Consider the following 27,153-nt stretch of genomic DNA (forward strand, 5'->3'; position numbering starts at 1 on the left):
GAGCCCTGGGAGAGACAGCCTACAGGACTGGACTTGGGGCAGGGAAACATTTCAGAGAAAAGATAGGAGCTAGAAAGAGGACAGGGCCCACCCCCTGACACTGGTGTAAGAATCAGAGGCCGGTGCTACAAGGGCAAGGCTAGGAAGCAAGTGCGTCTTTAGACCTGATCGGGATTGGCCGAGGGGGGCCCCGCCCCGCCGTCCCGGCCCCGGGCCTCCCAGGAACCCTTTCAAGGCCGGCCCCGCCCCGCCCCTCCGGCCCCGCCCCGCCCCTCCGGCCCCGCCCCGCCCCTCCGGCCCCGCCCTCTCAGGAGCCCTTTCAAGGCCGGCCCCGCCCCCACCCTCACCGTCCTTGGCTGTTCGCGAGCGGCGGGACGCAGGAGGCTTCGGCTCCAAGGTCAGTGTGGCTGTGAAACCCGGCTTTATTCCTCCAAAACTGGGGTCATTGCTAGAGCCAGGGTAGGGACCTTGTGAGCGGTGGACCCAGGGCTGTGGGCCGGGGTCTGGGCGATGCTCCTGTGTGAGGAATTCGTGGTAACTCTTGAGAAGGGCCGGCAGCGCGTCTGTCCTTGATGGAGCCGCTCCGCACCCAGGCGCAGGTGACCATTCCGTAGGCCAGCTCCGCGCAGGGGGCTGGCACCCTGTCAGCACCCTGCTTGCAGTGCCTGTGTTTGATAGTGAATCAGGACTTTTTCTTGATGGAAGAAAAATCTAAATGCCACAGAGTTGGGGACTGTAACTTTCAACTTTCTTACCGTTGTAATCTGTAGAAACTCATTAGTTTGAGGGATGGCTTCCCTCAGCAGCATCAGAAGAGATGCAGACCTTTAACTTGCGAAAAACTAACTGAAAAATGGATAGCTTGAAGCCCTGGAAAGGAGCTAATTACAGATTGGCCCAGGAGCTAGACCTGATTTAAACTGGTTAATATTATTGCTACAGAACTATTTTTAAAATCTCTACTCCATTAATAAATTAATAATTAAATAACATTAAAAATAATTAATTTAAATATTTAAATAAAGCAATTAAAATATTTATAAAATATTTTAAATTTTATTTTAAATCATTTAAATAAAATTTAAACAAAATAGCTAAAATAATTAAAACAAATAAAATGAATAAGTAATTAAAACCCAAGTAACTATTTGCACCACCCACAACCCCCCCACTGGAGGTGAAAATGCTACAGAGTTGGCCTACGTGTGTTTCATCTCTGGCAAAGGGCTGTTGTTTGCTTGTTTGGTTGGGTTACTGTCAGCCCTGTTTTTGTCCCTTGGGTAGGTGACACCTCTGCTGGGTGTGGAGAGTGACATTCAGCAGAATGAGGCAAAACCCTCTGGCCCTGCTCAGCGCTGCCCGGGGACCTTCCCTTGAGCGGAGCCTCCCTCCTTTGAGGGAGCCTCTGAGGCACCCTCCTTCACAGGGTCAGGTGGAATCAGCAGAGGTGGCAATCAGTGGCCTCATGACACGGCTTCGTGCGTTCACCTGGTGTGTTGTTTCCAGAAGTGCTGCGTTTCCTATCTGCAGCCATCCCGCTGCCTCTGTGTCAGAGCTTGTGTCCTTGGTCAGTTCCCCCTGTGCTCAGATAGAAGAACATGGCTGCCAGCAGAACTTGGCAAGGGGCTTCCTGAGCCTCCCAAGCTGGCTCTGGGGGTTATTAGGCTGTGTGAGCCCTCCGCTTCCTCTTCTACTTTTGTGGGCACCTTTTCCAGCCTGCCCCCTCAAACCTTTTGTGGGTTAAGGCACTGTTCCAGCAAAGGGCACGAGCACCACATGCACCCACAAACTCTTCCAGCTTCCTGAGCAAATCTACCCTTACAGCATGGACCAGGGGCCAGGTCAGTTTTCCTAAAGAGGAGGCTGAGGAAGGTCCTGGAAACTTGGGCTGGGGGACAGAAGGAATGGAGCATCCTGCGTGTTCCAAGGCAGGAGGAGGACTGGTTTGGAGACAGACTTTGCCCCTGGCTCAGAGGCTCTGGGACTCCATCTCTGCCACAGCCTAGAACAGGAGCCATTTGCCTTCCCAGAGGGGACCACATGGGACCTTGCATCAGCATTCTGGGAGTCCCTGCTCACTGAGCCAGGAATCCCACAGGGAGCCCATCTGAAGGTGACCGCTGGAGGTCACACCCACTGCTGCCTAGGAGGCCACAGTGCTCCTTCCCTTGGGCAGGGAAGGAGGCTTCCACTCCTGTACAGCATTTCAAAGAACTAGATGGTTCCTAGCTTCCTATTTTCTTGAAAGCAACTTACCCTTGAGAGATGAGCTTGTGATGGTTGTATGTCTTCATCACCAGGAGGCCTAGGAAAGGCCTCTGTTTTACAGGGAAGGACCATAGATTTCTCTGCTTATGACTTTCTACTTGTTAAATAGAATGGAGATGCCCAAGGGTGCCTCTTAGGGTGCCAGTACATTTGGGGGTGGAGAAGTAACTTGAACCCTTTGCTCCCTTAGAATTGGGATGGGACAGCCGGTCTCTGCTGGCCACGAGTGACATCAGGAGAATTTGTTCAGAGTGTTCTGTGGAGTTAGTCCAGCCTCAAGGACGCCCTCTATTTTGGGGTCACTCTCTCTGGAGGGAACGCCAACACGTGGTCCGACCCCTGGCCTTCCACTGCCCTCCAAGGAGCTCGAAACGCAGACGCCCTGTACAGCTGGACCAGAAATAACTCTGAGTCAGCAGAATGGCACCCATGGCGTCTCCCTCCAGTTACTCAGGACAACCTCCAGGAGGTCAGAACTGAGGCAGTGACAGAACTCAAGGCTGGGTTCTGTCCATAGCCTAGGATGTGACAGAACCAGACCAAACCTGATCCAGACTCCCAGTACGCCTGCCTGAGACAGACGTGGGGGGCTCTTGGGCATGATGACCGAAGGGCTTAGTGTCACGGTTCTTGTTTTTTCAGTGGAGAGGGCAAGTATATAACCACAGCACCATTGCTTTTTGGCTGTAATCTTGCACCCATTTAGAAATCTCACTGGCTTGCAGCCCAGCAGTTTGGCCAGAGTGTAGCCCTAATGATAAAAATCAAATCAGGAGTCATGAAGTGTTCCAAGTTAGGGAAACTGAGGCACGTGACTTCTGTGGGGTGAGAGCTAGAGACTACCTCCCTCCTCATCCCTGCAGTCCCTACTTGTGTAGGAGGGAGGGGAGAAGAGAGGAGGAGAGAGAAGAAAACCCCATGTCCTATCTCCTCTGAGAAAGGCAGGCTTGCCCAGCATCCCCGGCATGCCTGGCAGGCACTTTGGGCACCTGGCGTCAGAGTGGGGTGGGTGAAGTGGCACCTGGCATCTCGGCCACTTCAGCAGAAGCCTGAGGACAGGAGAGAGGACAGGCTTATAATATTCTGGGACGCTGGGGGAGTCACATGCTCTCAGGTGACAATCCCATGTCTAGAAGTTTCTGTGGTAAGTGCATTTCTACCGTCTTGTGGGCCTGAGTGAAGTGATCTGTGGCTCCCAGGTCCTGAAGCACAAAGGTGGTTTCTCTCCAATTGCTAATCAGTGCAGGGCTGCCTGTGAGGTGCTGTGGTTTGCAAGGAGCCTGGATCCAGGGCCAGAGACTAGCCTGTTTCAAATCCCAGCTTTATCAAGTGTTGGTTGTTAAGTCCCTTAACCTCTCTCTGTTTTCTCCATCTGCAAAATAATGCCTACTTGCCAGGATTGTTTTAAAGACTGAGAAAAACATTTGTATGGGCCTCTTGCATGATGCATGGCTCATGGTGGGAGTTTGGTAAATGGTAGTTAAATGAAAAAAAGATAGTATGGTGTGGTCATGCAAAGATGGAAAGGACATTCTAGGTGGAAGGAAAGGCCTGGGTAAAGGGTCAGAGTCTGGAAGAAGAACTTGGGAACCCAACTGAGGAAATCGACGTTGTGAGCCCTGACATTGGTTTTCAAAGGATGATCCGTGGATGCCGGCGTGCAGCCCCGGCTGATCCAGGGTATTCGAAGGAGAGACGGTGTAGGCAAGGGTCAGGAAACAACTGCTTAATTAAACGTTAATTAAGGATATAAAGAGTAATAGAATGAGGATAGCTCAGTAGGAAAATTCAGTGGAGAAAAGAGGCTGAGTAGCTTGGTTTACGCAGGAGACCAATAAAACTTCAAGACAAGAAGTTTGCACCACTTACGTAGGCCACAGGCGTCCTTCCGTTCTCCCGAAGGAGAGGAGACGCTGAGGCCTCCCCGGTCGGATCTTAGAAGCCCAGGCATAATTAGCAAGCATGGCGGGTTCCGCGCTCCAGATGGAGACTCAGCCAGAATTTGAAAGAGAGCGCGACATGGGGAGACCAAGTTTCAGTGAACAAGGCCCGCACTTTATTTTCCAAAGTAGTTTTTATACCTTAAGTTGTGCAAAGAGGATAATGGGGGAAGGAGTGGAGTCATGCAAGGACAGCAGTTCCTGGTCCTAATCGAAGCCAGGCTTTCAAACTTATCATATGTAAAAGTTCAGGTGAATTACATCATCTTCTGGCCTGGAGGCCTGTTAACATTTTAAGAAACTTATTTTTCTCTAAAGGTGATTATTCCAAAGTCAGGCACCAGCCTCCAAAAAAGCATTGGACAAAGCTGCATTTTACATTTCTATACACCCATTATATCAATCAATACACCGCCAAGGACACAGTAGGTAAGGAGTATGGAGACTTAGCAGCAAACATTGGCTCAATAAGTGAAAAACCCTTCACCAATACAATTTCTAATCAATCTTTTAACTACTCAAAAGAATCTGTGTTTAGACAGTTTAGAACATCTCCTGCCTCTCACAGTTGGGAGGCTCTGAACAATCACATGTGGCCGGAAAAACCTATTCAGGCAGGCTAGAGGATTTCCAAAGGAGTTTGTAGGTTAAACACTGTCACACCCAGGAATTATTAACTGGAGCTGTAAGCTAACTCTTTTTTTCAGAGAGAGGTAGTGGGGGACAGCCCCCTGTAAAGTCAGAGGTGTAGGTGAAAGCACAAAGCAGAAAGTAGGCAGACTCTGGTAGATGCTCGAGAATTTCCAGGGGGACTCCTGAGGCTCGATCCCGCCTTTGCGTATGCCAAGCCTCCTTCCTCATGACCTTTGCCATGGGCGGAGTGCCTCACACTGGCTCCCGGCAGTGATAGAATTCCAGTTGAGCTATTCCAGATCCTGAAAGATGATGCTGTGGAAAGTGCTGCACTCAATATGCACTCAATATGCAATATGCTGGCTCCCGGCACGTGGATCTGAACATACATGATGGGCTCCATCTGGAATCAAGGCTTGTCCTCAGAGAGATTACAGAATAAAGCAATTAGATGAAACACTTTGAATGGTAAAACTGAAGTCAACAAACATTCAGAGAAGGGGCAGACCAGTGCTGGCTAGGAAAACCAGTGGTGGTTGTGGGAAGAGAGTAATAACTCCTGTAGCCTTAAGATCACTAGAGGGGAGAGACTCACATTTACTCAGGGCGTACTGTAGCCTGTCACTTAGTCCTCACAGTAGCTCGGGGAGGGGTCTCATCGTATACAATGGAGGAGTCCGTTATATAGAGGGGGTTGCTGAAGCTCAGGTAGGCAACTTGCAGGCTCCGTAGACCCAGCAGGGCCTGAGAATTGCCTGCTTACTTAATAGACATGTTGACAGTGCCATTCTTGCTACTCATTCAAAAGATGGAGCCTGAAAATGTGACTTTTTAACACACCTCACAGCTGACTTTTGTTTTAGTTTTAAATTTAATTTTTGATCATAAAGACAATCCATGCTGGTTTTTACAAGTGATGCAATAATACAGAATTCTATTAAGAGAAAATAATCTGCCTACTTCAAGTCTGTGGCTCTGAAGTAATGCTTTTTGCAGTTTGATGAGTAACCTTTAATACTTTTCTTTATGTTATACTAATATATGCAAATACATACATAGATACATCATTGTTATAAAATTGGAGCCATTCATATTCATTACTTTGAGATTTTTTTTCCTCTTTTAACCTAAGAATAGAGCATAGACATGCATCTAGGTGAAGTGGAGGCACTTTAAACTGATTCTTTAATAGCCATGGAATATTCCATTGTCTCTTTTATCACATTTCATACTGTCCTTCTTCCTCTGATAGACAGGTTCTTCTAGGTTTTATGCCACCGCACACAGTGCTTCACTAAGTATCGTTGTGCCTCTCTCCTTCTATGGGGCTTCCCTGGTTTTTTGGATGGTAAAGACTCTGCCTGCAATGCAGGAGACTGGGGTTCAATCCCTGAGTTGGGAAGATCCACCTGGAGAAGGGAATGGCAACCCACCCCAAATGTTCTCAAACATTCTGAGGGCAGCACCTAGAGGTGACCTCTAGAGTGAAGCAAAGTGCTAGTTACAAATGTGTGCATATATTCAGCCCTTCATAAGTGCCAGGCCTCATTCAGATTTGTTCCTAGTAGCTGCAAATGTTCTGGAATCTGGAATCCATCAAGGTTGTCCCTAGTCATGGCTTTTCTCTGCGCCTTTGGGGACAGGCAGCCACTATACCTCCTGGGCAGACTCAGTCCCACTGGACTTCAACTCTCCACATTTCAGGGAATTATTTTCTATAAATTCTCTCCAGAGCCAGATTTGGATGAGTGACAGTAGTCAAGGAGTCTGTGTCCTCATCTGGAAGATCCTGGACCAAGGCATAGAACAGGGCTAGTCAGCCCTTCTTCCTCTCTTTCTTTCTGCTGTATTCCAAAGTAGATTGAATGTAGTGTGGGCTGAGTGCAGTGGAGGTTCTCCCACCTGGAGGATGGCTGGAAGGCAGCTGGCCAGAGAGGTGATGCAGCAGGCCTCTGTGCTTATCTGTCTATGCACACGGGTGTGTGGTGTCAGGGCATTGTTTCTGCTCTCATCTTTGGTAGTTTGCGTCCTGGTGCCAGTCCAAGGGCAGCTGGAGGTAAACAATAGCTCAGACTGATTAAGACCAGACCAGCTTCCTGAAACAGTATAGCTGAATGAACTGGGCCAGTTCCAGTCCCTCCCAGGGGCTCCCACGGGGCTCTGGTTCCCCTGGAAGAACACTGACATTATAACTTGTAGTTGCCCAGGCAGGTGCTGGTTAAGAGCAAGGACTGTGAAAACAGACCACTAGTCCTAGACCACTAGACCACAATCCCCACATTGCCACTCACACACTGTGTGCTTTTGGACAAATGATTTTACCTTTTTTTTACCTCCATTTGCTTGTCTATAACATGGGGATAATAAGAACGTCCTCTGTTGTGAGGATTTAATGGGGGAATAACCATAAAGCTAATGGAACCATGTGCCCCCGCATGTAGTAAGTGCTATATGAGAATTTCCCCCTCAGACTATGAGCTCTGTAAAAGCTGCCACATACTAGATATCTAAATATTAATATTTATCAAACAAGTAAAAAGATACCTCTCCTTACCCTTTCATCACCAAATCTTGCCTCTCCCTCCATTGCTGCCCGCTGTGACTCCTCCCTCCATGAAGCATGTCAGTATCGTTCATGGTGATCATAACCTGCACTGCCTGATGACCCCTGGAAGTCTGTGGTCAGTGGTGTTCCTGGAGGGTGGCGGAAGCCCTGAGGGCCCACCCTCTGATTGCACTGCCCTTCAGAGCTGCCCAAAATGATGCCTGTGTGGCTGGATGGCAATTTGGCCCCATAATTATCCTCTGTCAAGCCCTTGGTGGAAACCCTGATTGAGAAGAACCAGCCAGGATCCCTGAGAGACCATGAGGAACCAGAGGCAACTAGAACTGTCTGGCAGAGGACTCCTTGGAGAGGAGAGGTTGACTCCATCCAAACATACTATAATATCGTTACTAAACCTTATAAGTGGGAGAAGGCGATAGCACCCCACTCTAGTACTCTTGCCTGGAAAACACCACGGATGGAGGAGCCTGGTGGGCTGTAGTCCATGGGGTCGCTAAGAGTCGGACACGACTGAGCAACTTCACTTTCACTTTTCACTTTCATGCATTGGAGAAGGAAATGGCAACCCACTCCAGTGTTCTTGCCTGGAGAATCCCAGGGACGGCAGTGCCTGGTGGGCTGCCGTCTATGGGGTCACACAGAATCGGACACGACTGAAGCGACTTAGCAGCAGCAGCAAACCTTATAAGTAAAAACAGGATCTTCCTTTAAAGTCAGTACATGTGATTTCCCTTAACTGACCCTTGGCTGTCAGTTAACCTCTCTGTTTTTGAGTTCCCTCATCTTTTTTTTTAAACTTTTTATTTTATATTAGAGTATAGCTGATTAGGTGGCTCAGTGGTAAACGTCACCTGCCGATGCAGGAGACCCAGGAGAAGCGGGTTTGATCCCTGCATTGGGAAGATCCCCGGAGGAGGAAATGGCAGCCACTCCAATATTCTTGTCTGGAAAATTCCATGGACAGAGGAATCTGACAAGTTACATTTAGTGGAGTTGCAAAGAGTCAGACACAACTTAGTGACTGAGCATGCACACACAGAAACTAAAATATGGATATGATAACATTTTAAACATGAATATTTTGAATCAGACACCTAGCCACAGATCACCTTCACAGGGAGAAGACCTTTAAAGACCACCAGTGGTTGGTGGGTTGCACGTGGACACCACCCTCTCCGCTTCCTCCTGACTCTGCCTTTTTGGATTTATCTTCTCAAACATGCTGATGTGAACACACATCAGTGCTAAACCAACTACAGCTGCTACTGCTAAGTCACGTCAGTCATGTCCGACTCTGTGCGACCCCATAGACGGCAGCCCACCAGGCTCCTCTGTCCCTGGGATTCTCCAGGCAAGAACACTGGAGTGGGTTGCCATTTCCTTCTCCAATGTATGAAAGTGAAAAGTGAAAGTGAAGTTGCTCAGTCGTGTCCGACTCCTAGCGACCTCATGGACTGCAGCCTACCAGGCCCCTCCATCCATGGGATTTTCCAGGCAAGAGTACTGGAGTGGGGTGCCGTTGCCTTCTCTGAAAGCCAACTAAGGAAAGAAAAATAAAAATCAACTGTTTGAGCCAAACTCAGAAACAAATGCACTTCTTGTTAACTTAGGGAGTATGTCTTGGCTTAAATTTTGACCCATATATAGTCTGGAAAGAGCTTGGGCCATGCTTCCCTTATTTTGGAGAGTTCTATGGTTAAATCAGAGAAGAAAGTATTGCCTCTCTGCTTAGGAAGCAGATTGGAGGATGTGAAAGCGGATACAACAGGTTTCAAAGATATAAGTTAGTGTCACCTGCTGTGTACAAAAGCCAGGAAGAATGGGTGGTGTTCCTTGAGGAACACTGACCTACCCTTGGAAGGAGATAGACAGCAGCCCAAAGTCTAGTAGGGAGCAAAGAAGTACATGTGTTCAGATGAATGTTGGGCCATTACAAGTCCCTAGAACAACTCTAAGAAATAGCCCATTTGTCTTGCCTGCTGATTACTAAAGTAATTCCTGTCTTTAGGATTGAAGGGGATTCTTTTTAGACATGGCCAGAGGAAAGGCTGTCTGACAATTTGATTTCCTGGGCTAACATAGGAAAATAACTCCCTAAATTTTTTTCAATGACTTTGATGCTTTAGGTGAGATGTTCAAATTTCTCCCTAGTGTTGCTCAAAAAGGTGTTAAATAAAGACTTCTAGGTGGCGATCCTGGAAGAATAACTGGGAACTGGGAACTGATCCCAGTTCCCAAAATGCAGTCAGATAAGAAAGTGGACTGCAGAAGGCTACTGTTAGAATTGTGTGTAAAGCCATGCTGACCTTACGCTATTAGAGGAGTTTATTGTCTTCAAGTTTTCATCCTGGTTTCACCTATGTTTACATTCCATATCCATACTCTCAAGAGCCTCCTTGCAGCCATCCAACCCACCTATGCTTGGAGAATCCTGTAGCAGGGTCCTGATAATCTAAACACTAGGGGAAAAAATCCCACCCTTCGTTTGGGTATCACAGAGACCAGTATAATGAGAGGGTACTAAGAATTGCCTGCTGTATTGTTTTCCACTCATCAACCCATGGTAAATAGCTCCCCCATCCTGGATGATGCTGTGGGTTAATATTCCATTCTGATCTCTGGGCAGTAGTAGACAGGATATCTGATTTTCGTCCCTGATGACACTATATATTTATCTTGATTTATACATGTTTTCTACTTTATCTGGATCTCATCCTATCCATCTGTTGTCTATTTCCTACTTTGTAAAGCATACACTCCAGTACTCTTGCCTGGAAAATCCCATGGACGGAGGAGCCTGGTAGGCTGCAGTCCATGGGGTCGCTAAAAATCAGACATGACTGAGCGACTTCACTTTCACTTTTCACTTTCATGAACTGGAGAAGGAAATGGCAACCCACTCCAGTATTCTTGCCTGGAGAATTCCAGGGACGGGGGAGCCTGGTGGGCTGCCGTCTATGGGGTCACACAGAGTTGGACACGACTGAAGTGACTTAGCAGTAGCAGCAGTAAAGCATATATTTTAGTAGTACCTTAAATTGCCGTTTTCATTATCAGGTTTGAAAGATACTTTGACTATATTCCCAAGTCTGGTTAATAATTATTATCTCTTAGCCCCTTAAAGACACCATTTCTCTGTCTTCCATTATTCACTGTTGAAAAATCAGCTGATGTTTTTTCTTTATAGATGAACTGTCTTTTCTCTTTAACTTCTTTGGATATCTTTGTTGCTGGTAATCTGCAGTTAACTATTATTCATGTATGTATGGATTATTTTAATTTTGCTTGGTTTATGTCATACCTCTTGAATCGTGGATTTTTGTTTTTCATCAGTCCTGGAAAATTCTCAGTCATTATTTCTCCTTAAATATGGCTTCTCTGTTTTCTCTATTCTCCCTTCTGAGGTCTCCATTAGATGTATCTTTGATCTTGTCATTCGATCCTTATATCTCTTATGTCTCATATTTTCCATTTTCTTATTTTCCTGTGCAACATTCTGGATAATTTATTATGTATATCTTCCAATTCATTTATTCTGTCTTCAGCTGTATTATTATCCGTAGTTCATTCTGGTTCTCTTTCAGATCAGGTTGATAATTCTTAGTAGTTTCCTGTTGATTGCTCATCACTGTGATTCCTTGCTTGCTCATCGTTTCTTTAAACATTTTATATAGAGCTACTCTACATTCTTGTCTGAAAATTACAGTATCTTCAGTCATTGGAGGCCCAAATCTGTGGCCCTTTATTCTGTTGATTCCCATTCATAGTACCTCCGTGTGCTTAGTGATCTCTGAGAGCTTGTTATGGTTTGATCTTCATCTATAGGAGAGTAGGGCCTGAACTGAATATACCTTAGAGCATTTAAGTGTGCTTTTGCTGGGAGGACTCCTGATCTTGGACCACTTTAGCCCCTCTCAAGGGTCCTAGTTCAGCTGGAGAGTCTTAGACTCAGCTTGCCCTTTCCCTGCTGATAGCCTGATCCTAGTGTGCAAATGGACATCCACACTCAAGATAACCCAAATCTCCTGGCTTCTTACCCTGAGTTCTGACACCAACTCACTTGGGGTGCGTGAAGTAGGAGAGTGCTCTTCAGAGACTTTGAAACTGTGCATAATGATTAGTGAAATTCATTTCACCTGCCTTCACCAATCAAGGTCAATTTAAGGCTTGTGTGTCTGCCATGCAGTTTCTGGCCTAAACAATAAGGTGTTTGCCCAAGTTATTTTCCAGGAACATGGACTCAGCTGTGTCCAGTTCGAGCTGAGCCGGTTAAGACTGGAAGGACCACTGACCTCGCAACTAGGCATGTGTGAGTGCCAAGCTCAGTGACCTTTTGACAGTGCAGGGCTGGAAACTCCACCCTCAGACCCTACAGAGGTAGCCTAATTACACCTGTGCTAAATGACAATTACCACACCTTTTCCCAATCACCTTTCTGCACACTCCCCACGCACTCTATGCTTCAGAGCGCCATGCTTCTTTGTTATCCCACAAATACTCCAGGCCCTTTACTTTCCAGGAGGTGAATTTGTGAGTTTTTTCTCCCATCTTCTTCCGTGGCTGCCTTGTGAATAAACCCTCCTAAGGGTTGCTGCAAACCTTAGTGTCTCAGCACTTTGGATTCCTGCATGTTGGGCAAAATGAGCCTGGTTCAGTAACAGCTTCCTCTATCTCTCATAAGCCCAGCATGCCATTCTGTTCAGGGTCTAGTTGTGCAGTGGCAGAGCCCAAAGAGCACCTGGTCTGTCAAGCTGCCAAATGTGGAAAGCCTCCATTTTTTTCCTTGATATTATATTGGTGTAGAAAATGACATGGACTTCAAGCAGTTTGACATTCTCTCCATCTAAAACTAACCAGATTTTTCCAAGCAGTGTGAGGAGGGTGGGGAAAAGAGGGAGAAAGAAAAAAATAAAACAAAACAGAGGCTAAGTCTCCTGCAGTTTTTTCTCTCCCCTATTGATCTCTATACTGTGGTTCAGGGCCGTCCTGTGAGGCTGTCTGATCTTTAGCTTTTCAGGAGTTCCCTGGTGGCCCAGTGGTTAGGACTTGGAGCTTCCACTGTGGTGGCCCAGGTTTGATCCCTGGTCAGGGAACTAAGATCCTGCAAGCAATATAACACAGCCAAAAAATTCTTTTAAATATATATATATATATATATATAAAATAATCCTTAGCTTCTCTGTTTTCCAGACACTCATCCAAGAGGAAGGATGGCCAGTACCTTCTCAAAGTTGCTGACTGGCCGCAATGCCTCTCTGTTATTTGCTACCTTGGGCACCGGTGCCCTGACCACGGGGTACCTGCTGAATAAGCAGAACGTGTGTGCCGCGGCCCGGGAGCAACACAAGCTATTCCCACCAAGGTAAGTCCTCTTGGCTTTAAAATGATGCCAAATGCCAGCCAGAAATACACTTTCCCCTGCTGAAACTGTCAGCAAGGGCCCCGCTTTCATCTCTAAGGATGAGTAAATCAGTGTGACTTGTGATGCACAGTGACCTGTGGTGAACTCAAGGAAGTGTAGTCTCATCATTCCTGCCCAGAGCGTGAGGTCTAGTGGAATAGTAATAACAAGACCGAACCTTTGTTGAACATGTCTAGGTGTGATGAGCACTTTACACAGAGTGTTTTATTCCTCTTAGCACCTCTCTGTGATGAAACGGAGGCTTCAGAAAATTAAGTAGTGCCTGAGTTCACGCAGCTGGTGTAGCCAGATATGAATCGAGGGCCCTTGATTCCAGACCTGTGCCTCGTACGTGCTGTACTGCCTTCTGGAAGCTATGATGTGATAGCAGTGATTTGAAGTATCAGCTTTAAAGGGACTTGCAGAAGGGAATTAGAGAAGTGGAATGAAGATGGAGTGTCTTCTCCGCTCTGGGGACCTTACCATGGCCGAGAGGTCTCACACTGGGTAGAGTTGGAGCATTGACTTGAAGGGATTCCGTATAGGCAGGTGTGCATAAAGACATGAGGAAAACCTGAGGTGTTTCTCAGAAATACTTACTTGGCTTCTGTGGGAATCAGGATCTCTGAGGAAATTGCTGGCACCCACCAGGTACCTCAGGAATTCCTGAGGTGAGAGTGCTTATGGTGGTCCTGAATTCCCTATTCAGTCAGTGCATATCCCAGGGTAAGATTGCACCCCCATTTGATTTTCCCCTATGTATTACTTTAACAGATATTCCCTGAATGCCTGTGTCTATAGGCAGGCGCTGAGCTCAGCATAGCAGATAGCCATAAATTTTGCATCATTGAGGACAGATAAATAAATGAATTTCTGTGCAGTTACGCCTGCAGGGACTTTAGCCTCTCTATCACAGACCTAAGGGATCAAAATGTGACTGTTGTAATTTACCGAACCTTCTGGGTTTAAAAAAAAAAAGCCTGCATATGACTTTAGTTTCTTTCCTAATTATCTTCATTCTATTTCCTCTGTTTATAGACATAAGTCACAGTCTGTGGGCTCCTGCAGCCAGCATCATAAACCTCTTTAGGTGGGGCTAGGTCCATTTCTTTGGCAGTTCAGGGATGTATGTTTTTGAAATCTGGCTTTCTTGAATCATGACCTAGCCAGTTTCCCTCTGCCCCCTGGCTGAAGAGAGCCTGGTCAGAAACAAAGCTCTTGTCTAGGCCCCGTCCCCGCGGGGCTGCTCACTGAACCCCTCTCTCCTCCGCGGACAGCGCAGACTACCCTGACCTGCGCAAACACAACAACTGCATGGCCGAGTGCCTCACGCCGGCCATCTACGCCAAGCTCCGCAACAAGGTGACGCCCAACGGCTATACCCTGGACCAGTGCATCCAGACCGGAGTGGACAACCCTGGCCACCCCTTCATAAAGACCGTGGGCATGGTGGCTGGTGACGAGGAGTCCTATGAGGTAAACTCGCAGCTGCCGGATCCACAGTATGTGTGTTGGGTGGGTGCTTTGGGTTCCCTCTGTGGGGCTGCATTCTCAGAACAGGTTCCCATAAAGGGGAGCCAACTTCAGTAGAACACCTGCGGTGCTTTCTGGAACAACGAGGTCTATTCTTCCCAGGCACAAGGCTTCCTTTGCGACTGCTCTAGTATCCCTCCCCATAGAGGGATGAATCACATGACTCAGTTCTCTGAGCTCGTCAAGGGGGTGAACTGGTACAGAAAAAATAAAATCTTTTCATTTTTTGTTGTTTCATTGTATTGGTAATGTGTATTCACCAGTGAGGCTATAGGAGATGATATGTTTGTGGCTGAATTTTATTGAGGGGAGAGGATGGTTCCATGGGTGTTCAGTTTGGGAATTACTGATGACACAGTCCACTGTAGTCTTAGTGAATCATTAAGTCTCTCGGGGTTTCCCAGGTGGCGGTAGTGGTAAAGAACCTGTCTGCCAGTACTGGAGACGTAAGAGACAAGGGTTAGATCCCTGGATCAGGAAGGTCCCCTGGAGGAGGCTATGGCAACCCACTCCAGTATTCTTGCCTAAAAAAATCCCATGGACAGAGGAGCCTGGTGGGCTACAGTCCATGGGGTCACAAAGAGTCAGACACGACTGAAGTGACTTAGCATGCACACACTCAAATCTCCTGAAGAAACCCCATGATCCACATCCTCATTCTAGGGGCAGAAGCCCAGGATGGTCCCTTGTTCTGGAGCTCAGCCACCGGTGCAACTTCTTTGTCATGGCAAACACCTCCAGCCCATCTCCCTCAGGTCTGCCTCCTTTGCACCTTCTGTTGCAGGAAGTGGAAGGCGGTTCCTTGGGAAGGCAGTCATCAAAGGGAGTGAGGGGGCCATCTTGAATAGGCTAGATGGGCAGCTAACTCAAGAGTAGCAGCCCAGCTCTGAGCTCCCAGAGTCCCAGACTGGGGCTGACTCCTGGACTGACATGCCACAGCTCCCAGAGGCTGCAGGGTGCTCTGTTTGACCTCTCTTATCCTTATTTTACCTAACGGATGTTTCCAGAAATTTATGGTTTTTTAAAAAGTAGATTCTACTCGAGTTAGTTTGGGTGGGAAGGTCCTCAAAGGGTAAGGGGTCCCTGCTTTGCCTTAACTGCTGCTGTGCACTTTTCTTTCTATGCAACTACTTTTCTATAAATGTATTGTGTTACTTAAACTCTAGAACCAGTTTTGACCACAAAACTGCTTAGCTTCTGCTCTAGCAGCTTCTTTTATCCTTCGGATTCTTAAACACAAAATTTTCTTGCTTCATCTGCTGGTAGTGAACTTGGCAGAACCACTAGGGAAGAGATTACCATGACAGAGATCTGTATCTCTGCCCTCACCCAAGGGGCAGTGTGCCTGAGAGAGGTTTCCTCTGGCATTTGCCTACTACTACTATTGGACTACCTGAGTGGCTCAGTGGTAAAGAATCCACCTGCCAATGCAAGAGACACAGGTTCGATCCCTGATCTGGGAAGATCCTCCAGAAGAGATCATGTCAACCCACTCAGTATTCTTGCTGGAAATCCCTATGGACAGGGGAGCCTGGCGGGAAACAGTCCATGGGTTCCAAAGAGTCAAACACAACTTAGTGGCTGAACAACAACTGCTACTACTATTATTATGATTAGCCATCAATGCAGTGTCACACCTATTTCCTGCATGGTTGCACTGAGAATTTCAGAGAAGGAGGGCATCACCTTTGGCTTGGCGCTTAAGATAAAAAGAGCAAATGATGAACCAATTAAAGTAGTTGAACCAAGAAACATCTACCTTGGTCCTTTCCAAAGGAAACAGGAGCCTCTTCCCTCCTGCAGGTGTTTGCCGACCTTTTTGACCCTGTCATCAAGCTGAGGCACAATGGCTATGACCCTAGGGTGATGAAGCACCCCACGGATCTGGATGCATCCAAGGTAGGCTCCAGCCACCTCTGTACCCTCCCATGAAGCTGGCACTCCAGAACCCAAGACGGAGAGAAGGAGAGAGAAGGGTCCCTGGGTCCAGCTGCCCTTGAAAGCTCTGTGATGGCTTTCCCACACCATGCTCCCTGGAGGACCACTGACACCATCAGGAAATAGCCAAAGTCAGTTTTCCTTGCCTCCTACCACCAGGTTAGTGGTGGTCACCGAAAACCTTCAGCCTTTCCTGAAACAGTTCCTTTTTTCACCCCAAATCTAGCCGGGATAAAGGACTGCAGAGGGCGCCCTGTGAAGTAGCTCCTCCGTTGACTTCTAAGACCCCAGCCCCCAGAGTGGCAGGATGGCTCCAGCATGCACACGTGCTCTGTGCCCGGGGGTCCCCTGGTTGGCGGGGTGGAGGCCACTGTGGCCACAGCCCCACAGTGACCCCGCGCTCTGCTCCGCAGATCACCCAGGGGCAGTTCGACGAGCACTACGTGCTGTCGTCTCGGGTGCGCACAGGCCGCAGCATCCGCGGGCTGAGCCTGCCGCCCGCCTGCAGCCGGGCAGAGCGGAGGGAGGTGGAGAACGTGGCCATCACGGCACTGGAGGGCCTCAAGGGGGACCTGGCCGGGCGCTACTACAAGCTGTCCGAGATGACGGAGCAGGACCAGCAGCGGCTCATCGATGTGAGTGGCTTCTGAACCACCTGGGCTGCCAGGGGCGGGGTGGTGCTGAGAGGGCCCGGAGTGGCTGCTGTGTGGCCTCTCCGGAGCCCAGGACCCTGCCCTGGTTGGGAGCTTGCTGGGGTTTCAACCCGGTCAGTCGAAGGCAGAAAGATCAGGCCTTAAAAGTTTAGGTCAAAAGTGGAGATGGTCTCTGAATGAAGTCTGCAGAGGAAACCATAGGGTGGGCTGGGATTGGTGGGTGGGGGTGGATGGAGGATCCCGGGGCTTGTTGATAAATCGGAACAATTGGGCATGGAAAATCCTGCCTGTGTCTCCGCGGCCACACTCAAATCCAGAAAGCCCGGAACATCTGGAAGGGGAATCATCCAGGTCAAAGGCCTGCCCCCAAACCTGCCTCACACCAGAGCCCGCCTCTGAGATTCCTGCTGCCTCCCCAGGCTCTCCATGGCTTTGGTCTCACACTAGGGGAGACAAAACCCAAGTCCCTTTTTTTGGCCTGGCATTTTCACAAGTAACTTTAAACTCCAAGGAAAAGGAGAAACAAATTTTCTGTTATTTCAGAAGATGTGATACCAGAAAAGATGCCCCATCTCCAAACGAGATGGGCCAACTGAGGCCTTGCCTCAGTCTCCTGGTTCTCTCCACTTGCCCTGTTACAGAACAACTCCTCGGCCTCAAGTAGCTGCTTCTGGTCTCCAGCTTAAAGGCCACGCTGTTTCCTGGGCAATAACAGTCCCTAAACCTGTCCCAGCTCTTCCACTTAGAGACTGTAGAAGGACTCCCCTTCCCGTGTCCTCTTGATTTCTGACTTCAGTGTGATCATATTGGAATATATGGAATCCACATTCATATTCTTACTGTGTCCACACAAGCAAGAAAAATGCCTGTCTCTGGACGCTGATTTTGATTTGTGGCGTGGTATATTGTAGTTAGAGGCATACTTGGGAGTCAGACAGGTCTAGGTTTGCATCTAGATTTTGCCGTTTCCTAGCTGTGTGATAGGTTGTTTTATCTGAGCCTCAGTTTTCTTTTCCTATCACATAGAACGATTACATTTACTTCAGAGTGTTGTTGTGAAGATTAAAGGAAATAAAAAGTACATAGCATAGAGCCTGACACCGAGTAAGCATTAGACGAATGGTGATTATTTTTATTTACAGATCATTATTTTACATCTCGAGTAGTTTGTAATGAAAAGGATAATAAGAATAAGTAAACCTACAACATTAGAGACATGGAGAATGCAACTGTGTGGAACACTTCTTGGGACAGCACCCCCCTGCTCACTGCCCACTCTGCCATTGCACGGGGTTGGTGCTGGCTGGATAGACACACTCCATAGTGATTAAGGATTTCCGTCTGGGTTAAGCCAGGGGTTTTCAACCTTAGCTGTACACTAGAAAATACCAATGTCCAGGCCACAGCCAATAACAAGAATCTCTGAGAGATGGGAACTGGGCATTAGAATTGTTTAAGCTCTCTGATTATTATAGTGAGCAGCCAACACTGAGAAGCACTGCCTGAGAGACCTCAGCCATTATTAGTGAGTTGGAAATTGACCACCTGGCACTTGCCATCGTGTCTGATCTCATTAGTGTTGTCTTATTGCTTTGTCCTTTTTGGCCTGCAGGACCACTTTCTATTTGATAAGCCAGTATCCCCTTTACTAACTTGTGCTGGGATGGCCCGTGACTGGCCAGATGCCCGGGGAATCTGGTATGGACTTAGCATGTTCACATTTGCAGTGTGTGCAGTATTCTCCTTCACATCACTGCTTGTCCTAACGTAAAGTTGCTGTGACCTGCACTTGACAGCATGCCTGGCTTGAGAAGATAGAGTACTTAGAAATGGAGAAGATAGAGTTCGTAGAAATTGGTGTTTGTGTGTGTATGTGTTTAATGTATAAGTATAGTAATGTTTCCAAGATGTGCAGGAATGCTAGCTGGTTTGCATGAATTATGCATGAGAAAAAATTGTAAGAAAAAATTAGCTTCATATTATTTGACTTTAGAGAATCTCTGTTTCATGCCATTAAAACAGAAGAGCAGAAAATGAAAAATAAATATTGAGGATTTAAGCAAAATCCTACAAGGAAGAGTGGCTATGAGTGTACACATATTTTACCTTGGCCAACTGTCCTCAGGCAACTTTGATTCTTATTCCTTGGTAGTTATTATGGCACTACCAGAAGGAGCCCAGATCAAAGTGTTGGGGAGCAGCCGTTCAGTGCGAGTTCAGAGGTAGGATCTATACAGCAAACATGTGAAATCTGTATCCCAAACATGTTGGGCTGCAGGTAAAATCTTTTATTAAGTGCCATATGATTTTGGTTGAATCTATTAGGAGACAGGACACTCTTGTTAGCAACAAAGCTGAAAGTTATCATGGCTGAATTATTGTCATCCTAGTCTGAAGAATGAGCGAGATTATGTTATTGTTTGTCAAAAACATGACATGAGGGTTGGAGTTGGTGTTACTCTTCATTCTGTCAGGGTAACATTATTTTGCAGTACTTGTGCGGGCACAGTGAAGAAATTAGGACCATCTAAGGCAATGAGTAAGGTGAAATGATGCAATCAAGTTACAGAGGTAATAGGAATTTTCATGTGTTGAAACAAATGTAATTAACACTCAACACCATATTTCTCACTTCATTAGGCATAATTATGACAAGACATTTCTCATCTGGATTAATGAGGAAGACCACACCAGAGTAATCTCTATGGAGAAGGGAGGCAATATGAAAAGAGTATTTGAGCGATTCTGTCGTGGACTTAAAGAGGTAAGATGTCATCAGAGAATTCTGAATATTCACTAAAATAAAATCTGTATATTTTTCATTCTTGAAAAAAAGTACTGTGGTGACTTCCAAGACAGGGCTAATTTTTTTTTTCTAGGGATCGTGGCACTCTTTTGGGTTGCGGCTCCCAGCAAGCTCCCATGCTTCCTGCCCCAATGCAGGATGGTTTAGAGAAGTCTGTGGATCATTAGCTATTTTCTGATTTCTTTAACAGAGCTCTTGGCTGTTCTAAGCATAGAAACAGTATAGGATGCATCTATGTTCATATGTAACCAGGCGATCCTAAAGGAAATCAACCCTAAATAGTCATTGGAAGGACTGATGCTGAAGCTCCAATACTTTAACTACCTTATGCAAAGAGCCGACTTACTGGAAAAGACCCAGATGCTGAGAATGATTGAGGGCAAGAGGAGAAGGGGGTGACAGAAGATGAGATGGTTGGATGGTATCATCGACACAATGAACATGAGTTTGAGCAAGCTCCAGGAGATAGTGAAGGACAGGGAAGCCTGGCGTGCTGCAGTCCATGGGGTCGCAAAGAGTTGGACACAACTTAGCGATTGAACAACAAAAACAACACGACCACAGCCTTACTTGCTGAGAACTACTATATCCTCCTACAATGCTCATATGAAAAAATAAGAGCAACTGACATTTATTGTTTAGTAAACCTATATGCAGGTCAGGAAGCAACAGTTAGAACTGGACATGGAACAACAGACTGGTTCCAAATAGGAAAAGGAGTACGTCAAGGCTGTATATTGTCACCCTGCTTATTTAACTTCTATGCAGAGTACATCATGAGAAACGCTGGACTGGAAGAAGCACAAGCTGGAATCAAGATTGCCGGGAGAAATATCAATAACCTCAGATATGCAGATGACACCACCCTTATGGCAGAAAGTAGAGAGAAACTAAAAAGCCTCTTGATGAAAGTGAAAGAGGAGAGTGAAAAAGTTGGCTTAAAGCTCAACATTCAGAAAACTAAGATCATGGCATTTGGTCCCATCACTTCATGGGAAATAGATGGGGAAACAGTGGAAACAGTGTCAGATTTTATTTTGGGGGGCTCCAAAATCACTACAGATGGTGACTGCAGCCATGAAATTAAAAGATGCTTACTCCTTGGAAGGAAAGTTATGACCAACCTAGATAGCATATTGAAAGGCAGAGACATTACTTTGCCAACAAAGGTTCGTCTAGTCAAGGCTATGGTTTTTCCTGTGGTCATGTATGGATGTAAGAGTTGGACTGTGAAGAAAGCTGAGCACCAAAGAATTGATGCTTTTGAACTGTGGTGTTGGAGAAGACTCCTGAGAGTCCCTTGGACTGCAAGGAGATCCAACCAGTCCATTCTAAAGGAGATCAGCCCTAGGTGTTCATTGGAAGGACTGATGCTAAAGCTGAAACTCCAATACTTTGGCCGCCTCTTTGGCGAAGAGTTGACTCATTGGAAAAGACTCTGATGCTGGGAGGGATTGGGGGCAAGAGGAGAAGGGAACAACAGGAGATGAGATGGCTGGATGGCATCACCGACTTAATGGACGTGAGTTTGAGTGAACTCCGGGAGTTGGTGATGGACAGGGAGGCTTGGCATGCTGCAGTTCATGGGGTCTCAAAGAGTCGGACATAACTGAGTGACTGAACTGAACTGATGTCCTAGGTACTGTGTTCAGTGCTTTACATGGTTCATCTAATTTAATTGGACCATTTTGATATAGTGATAGAAGAGGTTTAATTTTCTATTAATGAAGTACTATAGAATAAAGGATTGAAACGTTACCATTTGCAGCAACATGGATGGACTTGGAGGGCATTATACTAAGTGAAATATCAGACAGAGAAAGACAAATACTGTTATGATCTCACTTATGTATGGAATCTAAAAAGTACAACTAACTAATGAATAAAACAAAAAAAGAAGTAGACTTACTGCTATAGAGAACAAACTAGTGGTTACCAGCGGGGAGAGGGGATGGGGGAGGGGTAATAGGGTAGGAGGAAAAAAAGGTTATTATGAGAATATATGAAATCACGTGTATGAAACTTTTGAAGATTGTAAAGCATTATAGAATTTAAAGAATCTTTCATTCAATAAAAAAATATTGGGCTTCCCTGGCAGCTCAGTGGTAAAGAATCCGCCTGCCAATGCAGGAGACATGAGTTTGATCCCTGATCCGGGAAGATCCCACATGCCGAGGGGCAACAAAGCCCATGTGCCACAACTATTGAGCCAGTGCTCCAGAGCTTGGGAGCTGGAAGCAATGAGCCCACATGCTGCAACTATGGAAGCTCAAGTGCCCTAGAGCCTGTGCTCTGCCGCAAAAGAAGCCACCGCACTGAGAAGCCCACATACCCCACTCACCACAACTAGAGAAAAGCCCTTGCAGCAATGAAGACCCACAAAAAATAAATAAAATTATTAAAAGGATTAAAAATAACTTTAAAAAAGGAACTGCAGTTAGTTTTACTTTTTCCTTTCCAAATATAGAAGTAGTACTATAAATTTACCTAAGTTTTATTCATGGCAAACTTACAGTACGCACACCTCTCTCTGGTGCTGGGGGCATGCTGAGTGAATGGCTCTCTGAGAACTTCATCATTTGCTCCCTGTTGTAGGTGGAACGCTTAATCCAAGAGCGAGGCTGGGAGTTCATGTGGAATGAGCGCCTGGGGTACATTCTGACCTGCCCTTCGAACCTCGGCACAGGATTGCGAGCTGGTGTCCACGTCAGGATCCCAAAGCTCAGCAAGGTACTGTCACGTAGCCTGTGGTCCTGTTGGGTTCCACCAGGATGAGCTCACCTGGGGCTGCTTTGTGGAGGGGAAAATGTCCCAGTCCATTCCTTAACCTTTACTTTCTGACAGATGAAAGAAAGTGACAAGAAAAGGTTGTTTGCTTGAAAAAAACACTTGTGTCCATAGGATAAGAGGTTAAGGGGCTGTAAGAATGGGATGTGACTTTAGGAAGTTTAAATCCTCCATCATATCACAAGTAGAGATGGACAGGAAGGCTTCTCTGCTGCCTGGCCAGCCTTCCATCTCCTTCTCTCTCCTAGTTCAGATGCTCTCAGGCTTGAACCTGCAGCAGAATCACGTGGAGGGTTGTGAAAACCCAAAATACAGAATTTGCATTTCTCATAAGTCTCCAGGTGATGCCGATGCTATTGGTCAGGGAACTACACTTGAAGCACCACTTCCTTAAGGCCTGGTCACAGTCAGACCTCATGTTCAGTTTGTGGGGAGGCGAGAGAGCATGCCAGTGTGTCCGTGTGAAGATCTAAGGTCTAGGCCTGGCAGCGGCACTTGTCACTTTTGCTTGTTCCATTAGTAAGAACCTAGACAGTGGTTACTTCCTCAGCTCACCTGTTAAGATAGGAAAATGGATTCTGGTGGGCACCTGGGGGTTTCTCTGTCATAGCACACCAAGTGAATCAAATACTTTAAAACAAGTTTAGAAAATGTGATTTCGGCCCCCCCCACCCCAAAAAAAGTATGATGATGATATTCAAAATTCCAGTTCTAAGAAAATTATTTGATGTGACTTAATGTCTTGATTTTAATTGTATCAATAACAACTGTTATACAGATGAACAATAAGCTCACCAAAGGGTATCTAGATGCAAAAATAGGGGTATAGAAGTTAATAACAGCTCTGCTACCTTCTAGCTATGTTCTCCTTTTAGGCAAGTTAATTTCTCTGAGGCTTAGTTCCCTCATCTGTGAAATAGGGGTAAAAGTAATACCTTCTTCATGGGATTATTATAAGTTTTAAAAGTTCCAGCACAGGGCCCTGGTACATAGTAAGTATATGTTTGTGTTTGTGCATGCGTGCTCAGTCACTTCAGTCGTGTCTGACTCGGCAACCCTATAGACTGTGGCCTGCCAGGCTCCTCTTGTCCTTTGGATTCTCCAGGCAAGAATACTGGAGTGGGTTGCCATGCTCTCCTCCAGGGGATCATCCCAACCCAGGGATCAAACCCGCATCTCCTGCAGTCCAGGAGGATTATTTACCCATTGAGCCACCTGGGAGGCCCAAATATATGCTTACTAAATATGCATTGTTATTACTTCTCATTTTACATCTTTTCTATGTGTGCCAAGGATGATGAATCAGTTTTGCCTCTTATGACATCAAGTATTCTCCTTTGTCCCAGGATCCACGGTTTTCTAAGATCCTGGAGAACCTGAGACTCCAGAAGCGGGGCACAGGTGGTGTGGACACTGCAGCGGTAGCAGACGTGTATGACATTTCCAACATAGATCGAATTGGCCGATCGGAGGTAACATTTCTCTCACTTTCCAAAAATGAGCTAACAAAATCAGCCTAAGAGGAAAAGAAGTAACCTCAACAGCCCTTCCTTATTCCAAAATTCGAGACCTCCTCTAGGCCCGTTGAGTCCTGTGCCATGTTAGCATTTCATTCTGTAGCACTGGTCCTCCATGGGAAAGCACTGCATAAAGGTAAGAACCACGGGATCTGAGAATGTATAGACAAACGAAGGAATTCACAGTGGGACTGCTGTCAGCCGCCTGCCCCCAGAGCTGTTCCAGCAATCGTGAGTGGCAGGAGCTCTGTTTTGCTAAAGGACAGCAGTCTTAGCACTGTGAAGTCAGAGAACACGTGTGCTCTCCCTGAGTGGAGTGAAATAGTGGATTTTTCTCTTGATTCTGAGTTGCCTTTGATGAAGATCACATGCTATCATCTTCACTTGGGCATTTTTAGCTACTTGGTAGTTTGTAAAATTTTGTATTTAGTGCTCAAGATGGCAAATACGGTATGCACCAGATATGTGTAAGATTGTGCTCAGCAGATGGCCCTTAGGATTCTGTGAATATAAAGGATAAATGAGATTCATAAACTATAGGTAGGCCTGGAGTGACACGTGAGAAGAAGCACAAAGAGCACACATAATGAACATGCAGCAGAATCCTAAGCAAATCCCAATCTCCGTAATTCCTCCCAGTTTATCTCATTGAATATATGTGCTTGCTAAGTCACTTCAGTTGTGTCCAACTCTTTGTGACCCACAGGCTCCTCTGTCCATGGGATTCTCCAGGCAAGAATACTGGAGTGGGTTGCCATTTCCTTCTCCAGAGGATCTTCCTGACCCAGGGATAGAACCCACGTTTCTTTCATCTCCTTCACTGGCAGGACGGCTCTTTACCACTAGCATCACCTGGGAAGCCCTGAACATACTGTGCCCATCATTAATTAAAAGGCTCTTATACAACTCAGTGGCATCACTGACTCAATGGACATAAGTTTAAGCAAACTCCGGAAGATAGTGAGGGGCAGGGAAGCCTGGCATGCTGCAGCCTGTGGGGTTGCAAAGAGTCGGACATGACTTAACAACTCAACAACAACATACAACTCAATAACTCAGTGGCTGGTTGTTAAACCCATGGATCACTGATGCTCTTTCTTCTTTCTTGCCATCTTTTGCGTATTTCATTGTTAGTTGGTATTCCTACCAGCAAACTGAGGGAAGGAAGAGGGAAAACAAAACAATGAAATCAGCCTGCATGCTACCAGCTCTGGTAAAGTACTTGAGGAAGCAGCAGCTATAAATACCACACCTTCTGAAATTAGCTAAATAACGTATGGTGTAGTGAATAATAAAGAAAATCTGGGCCCTAGCCCTGTTTGCCTCTAATATTAAAACTTGATTTTAATTACTGGAAAGCTAGGTGGTCATCATTAAAAAAAAAACAACACCTATGATTTAGTAAGTGATCTTTTAAAAGGACTAGAAAAATTCCCAGAAGTGTTAAAAAAAAAAAATCCACTTATTTAACCAACAACCCTGTTAACCATTGTGAACATTATTCTAAATTGCCTTCCATTCTTACAATTATTCAAAAAAAATTTTTTTACTAAATTTAGTATTATTACATATGTTGGATATAAAACAGCTTTTTCCCAATGTATTTTTTTTCAACATGAGCATTTTTCTACAGTATTAAATATTCTTCAAAACATATCTATTTAACATCTCCCTGATTTTTTGATATTATGCTTGACCATCTCTATGTATAACTTTGATCACAACTATGATTAGTTAGTTAGGATATATTTCTAGAAAGGGGATTCTTGGGTTAAATATGAGAGTCCCGTACTTATGACCAAGTTTTCTATCAGAAGATTTATACCAAGAGAGTTCCACTGGCAGTAATGACCCCTCACCACATCCTCATCAACAATGGAATGGGTCAGTTGGATAAGTAGAAAAAATAAGTTTTTTTTTTTTTTAATTAGTAATGACTAGCTTTTTGACCCAACCCTTTCTTAGAGCTTCCATTTCCCTCTGTATGAAAAGAAATGGGGAGGACACTAGACTCCATCATGCCTAAAATATGTTCAGCTGTAACACTTAACCATCTCCTCCATTATTGCTTGGCATTCTTGAGTTATATCATGTATTTTAGTGATGTCTGGAACTAAATAGTAATTACTTACTACCTTAGTTGGGTTTTTTTAGGAGCAGTGCAAGAAATTTGTTTGAGAGGTGATTCCCAGGGGAAAAATCATAGGTAAATGTACTCTAGTTTAAGAAAACCAATTATTTGTAAATGAAAGTTCTAACTTATTTTAAGCAGGGGTTTTTTAAAAAGTATATCTTAATGCAATTCACATAGTTTCCTTAAGTAACAAACTAGCCTGGTACATTGCAAACATTCTTTAATTGCCAAATATTTGAGTTGAAATATTGTTCAGAAAGCCATTCACTGTGTAAATGATAATATCTGAACTGTAGCATGTTTAGTGCTCAGGTAGCTTAGTGGCAAGTCAGAATTTAAGTCTGGGTCAGAGAATATCACGAGGGTGTCACTGTGTAGATATACTTTAAGACAAACTGTCATTTTTTAGCAGCGATTGATGGGGAAGAAATGTCTGAAATGCAAACTAATGGTTTTCATATTTTTTAAAAAGTTCTCACACACAAAGTAGTGACCTTATCTTAATGACAGAAAGATCGAGAGTAACCCTGTAATATCTCTGCTAGCTATCAGATACCTCTCTTCCCACAAAACTTTAGGGAAACAATGAGAAGAAATTGTTATACAGTCCATCTAACAGGGAAGGTTCTCATGTGTCCCAGTATTGTTCCTTTTGATCAAAGCCTTGCATGTGTCTTCTGTACAAATTAATCTTTCATCTCTTTCACTGTCAAAGGTCGAGCTTGTTCAGATAGTCATCGATGGAGTCAATTACCTGGTGGATTGTGAGAAGAAGCTGGAGAGAGGCCAGGATATTAAGGTGCCACCTCCTCTACCTCAGTTTAGCAGGAAGTGAACTTTCCTTTCCCTGATTTATAAATAACCTGTCTGCTGGTATGACAGACAAAGAAATTCTACTCTGAGAGTTTTTGTAGACTTGGAAAAATATAAAAATTATAGGTCCTGTCTATCTTTACAATAAAACTCTCCTTATTATC

At 45.6% G+C, this 27,153-nt stretch overlaps 1 protein-coding gene across 1 annotated transcript; it reads left to right on the top strand.

Annotated features, from left to right (window-relative positions):
- The first annotated feature begins 310 nt into the window (after positions 1-310).
- CKMT2 (creatine kinase, mitochondrial 2) lies at positions 311-27,153 on the top strand. Its single transcript, XM_055562950.1, has 10 exons — positions 311-397; positions 12,598-12,769; positions 14,086-14,284; positions 16,145-16,240; positions 16,693-16,914; positions 18,545-18,630; positions 19,573-19,696; positions 22,334-22,468; positions 23,872-23,997; positions 26,892-27,153. The coding sequence occupies exons 2-10, from the start codon at positions 12,618-12,620 to the stop codon at positions 27,009-27,011; spliced, it is 1,260 nt and encodes a 419-aa protein (XP_055418925.1). The 5' UTR covers positions 311-397; positions 12,598-12,617; the 3' UTR covers positions 27,012-27,153.

This window comes from Bubalus kerabau, chromosome 1 (assembly GCF_029407905.1).
Source record: "Bubalus kerabau isolate K-KA32 ecotype Philippines breed swamp buffalo chromosome 1, PCC_UOA_SB_1v2, whole genome shotgun sequence".
Classification (NCBI taxonomy): Eukaryota; Metazoa; Chordata; class Mammalia; order Artiodactyla; family Bovidae; genus Bubalus; species Bubalus kerabau.

Bases quoted from the DNA above. Each gene is read 5' to 3' on its own strand.
- CKMT2 (XM_055562950.1), top strand. From the start codon at position 12,618: ATGGCCAGTACCTTCTCAAAGTTGCTGACTGGCCGCAATGCCTCTCTG. The intron at 16,241-16,692 runs GTAGGCTCCAGC...TCTGCTCCGCAG, and splicing joins CGGATCTGGATGCATCCAAG to ATCACCCAGGGGCAGTTCGA. The intron at 19,697-22,333 runs GTAAGATGTCAT...TCCCTGTTGTAG, and splicing joins TCTGTCGTGGACTTAAAGAG to GTGGAACGCTTAATCCAAGA.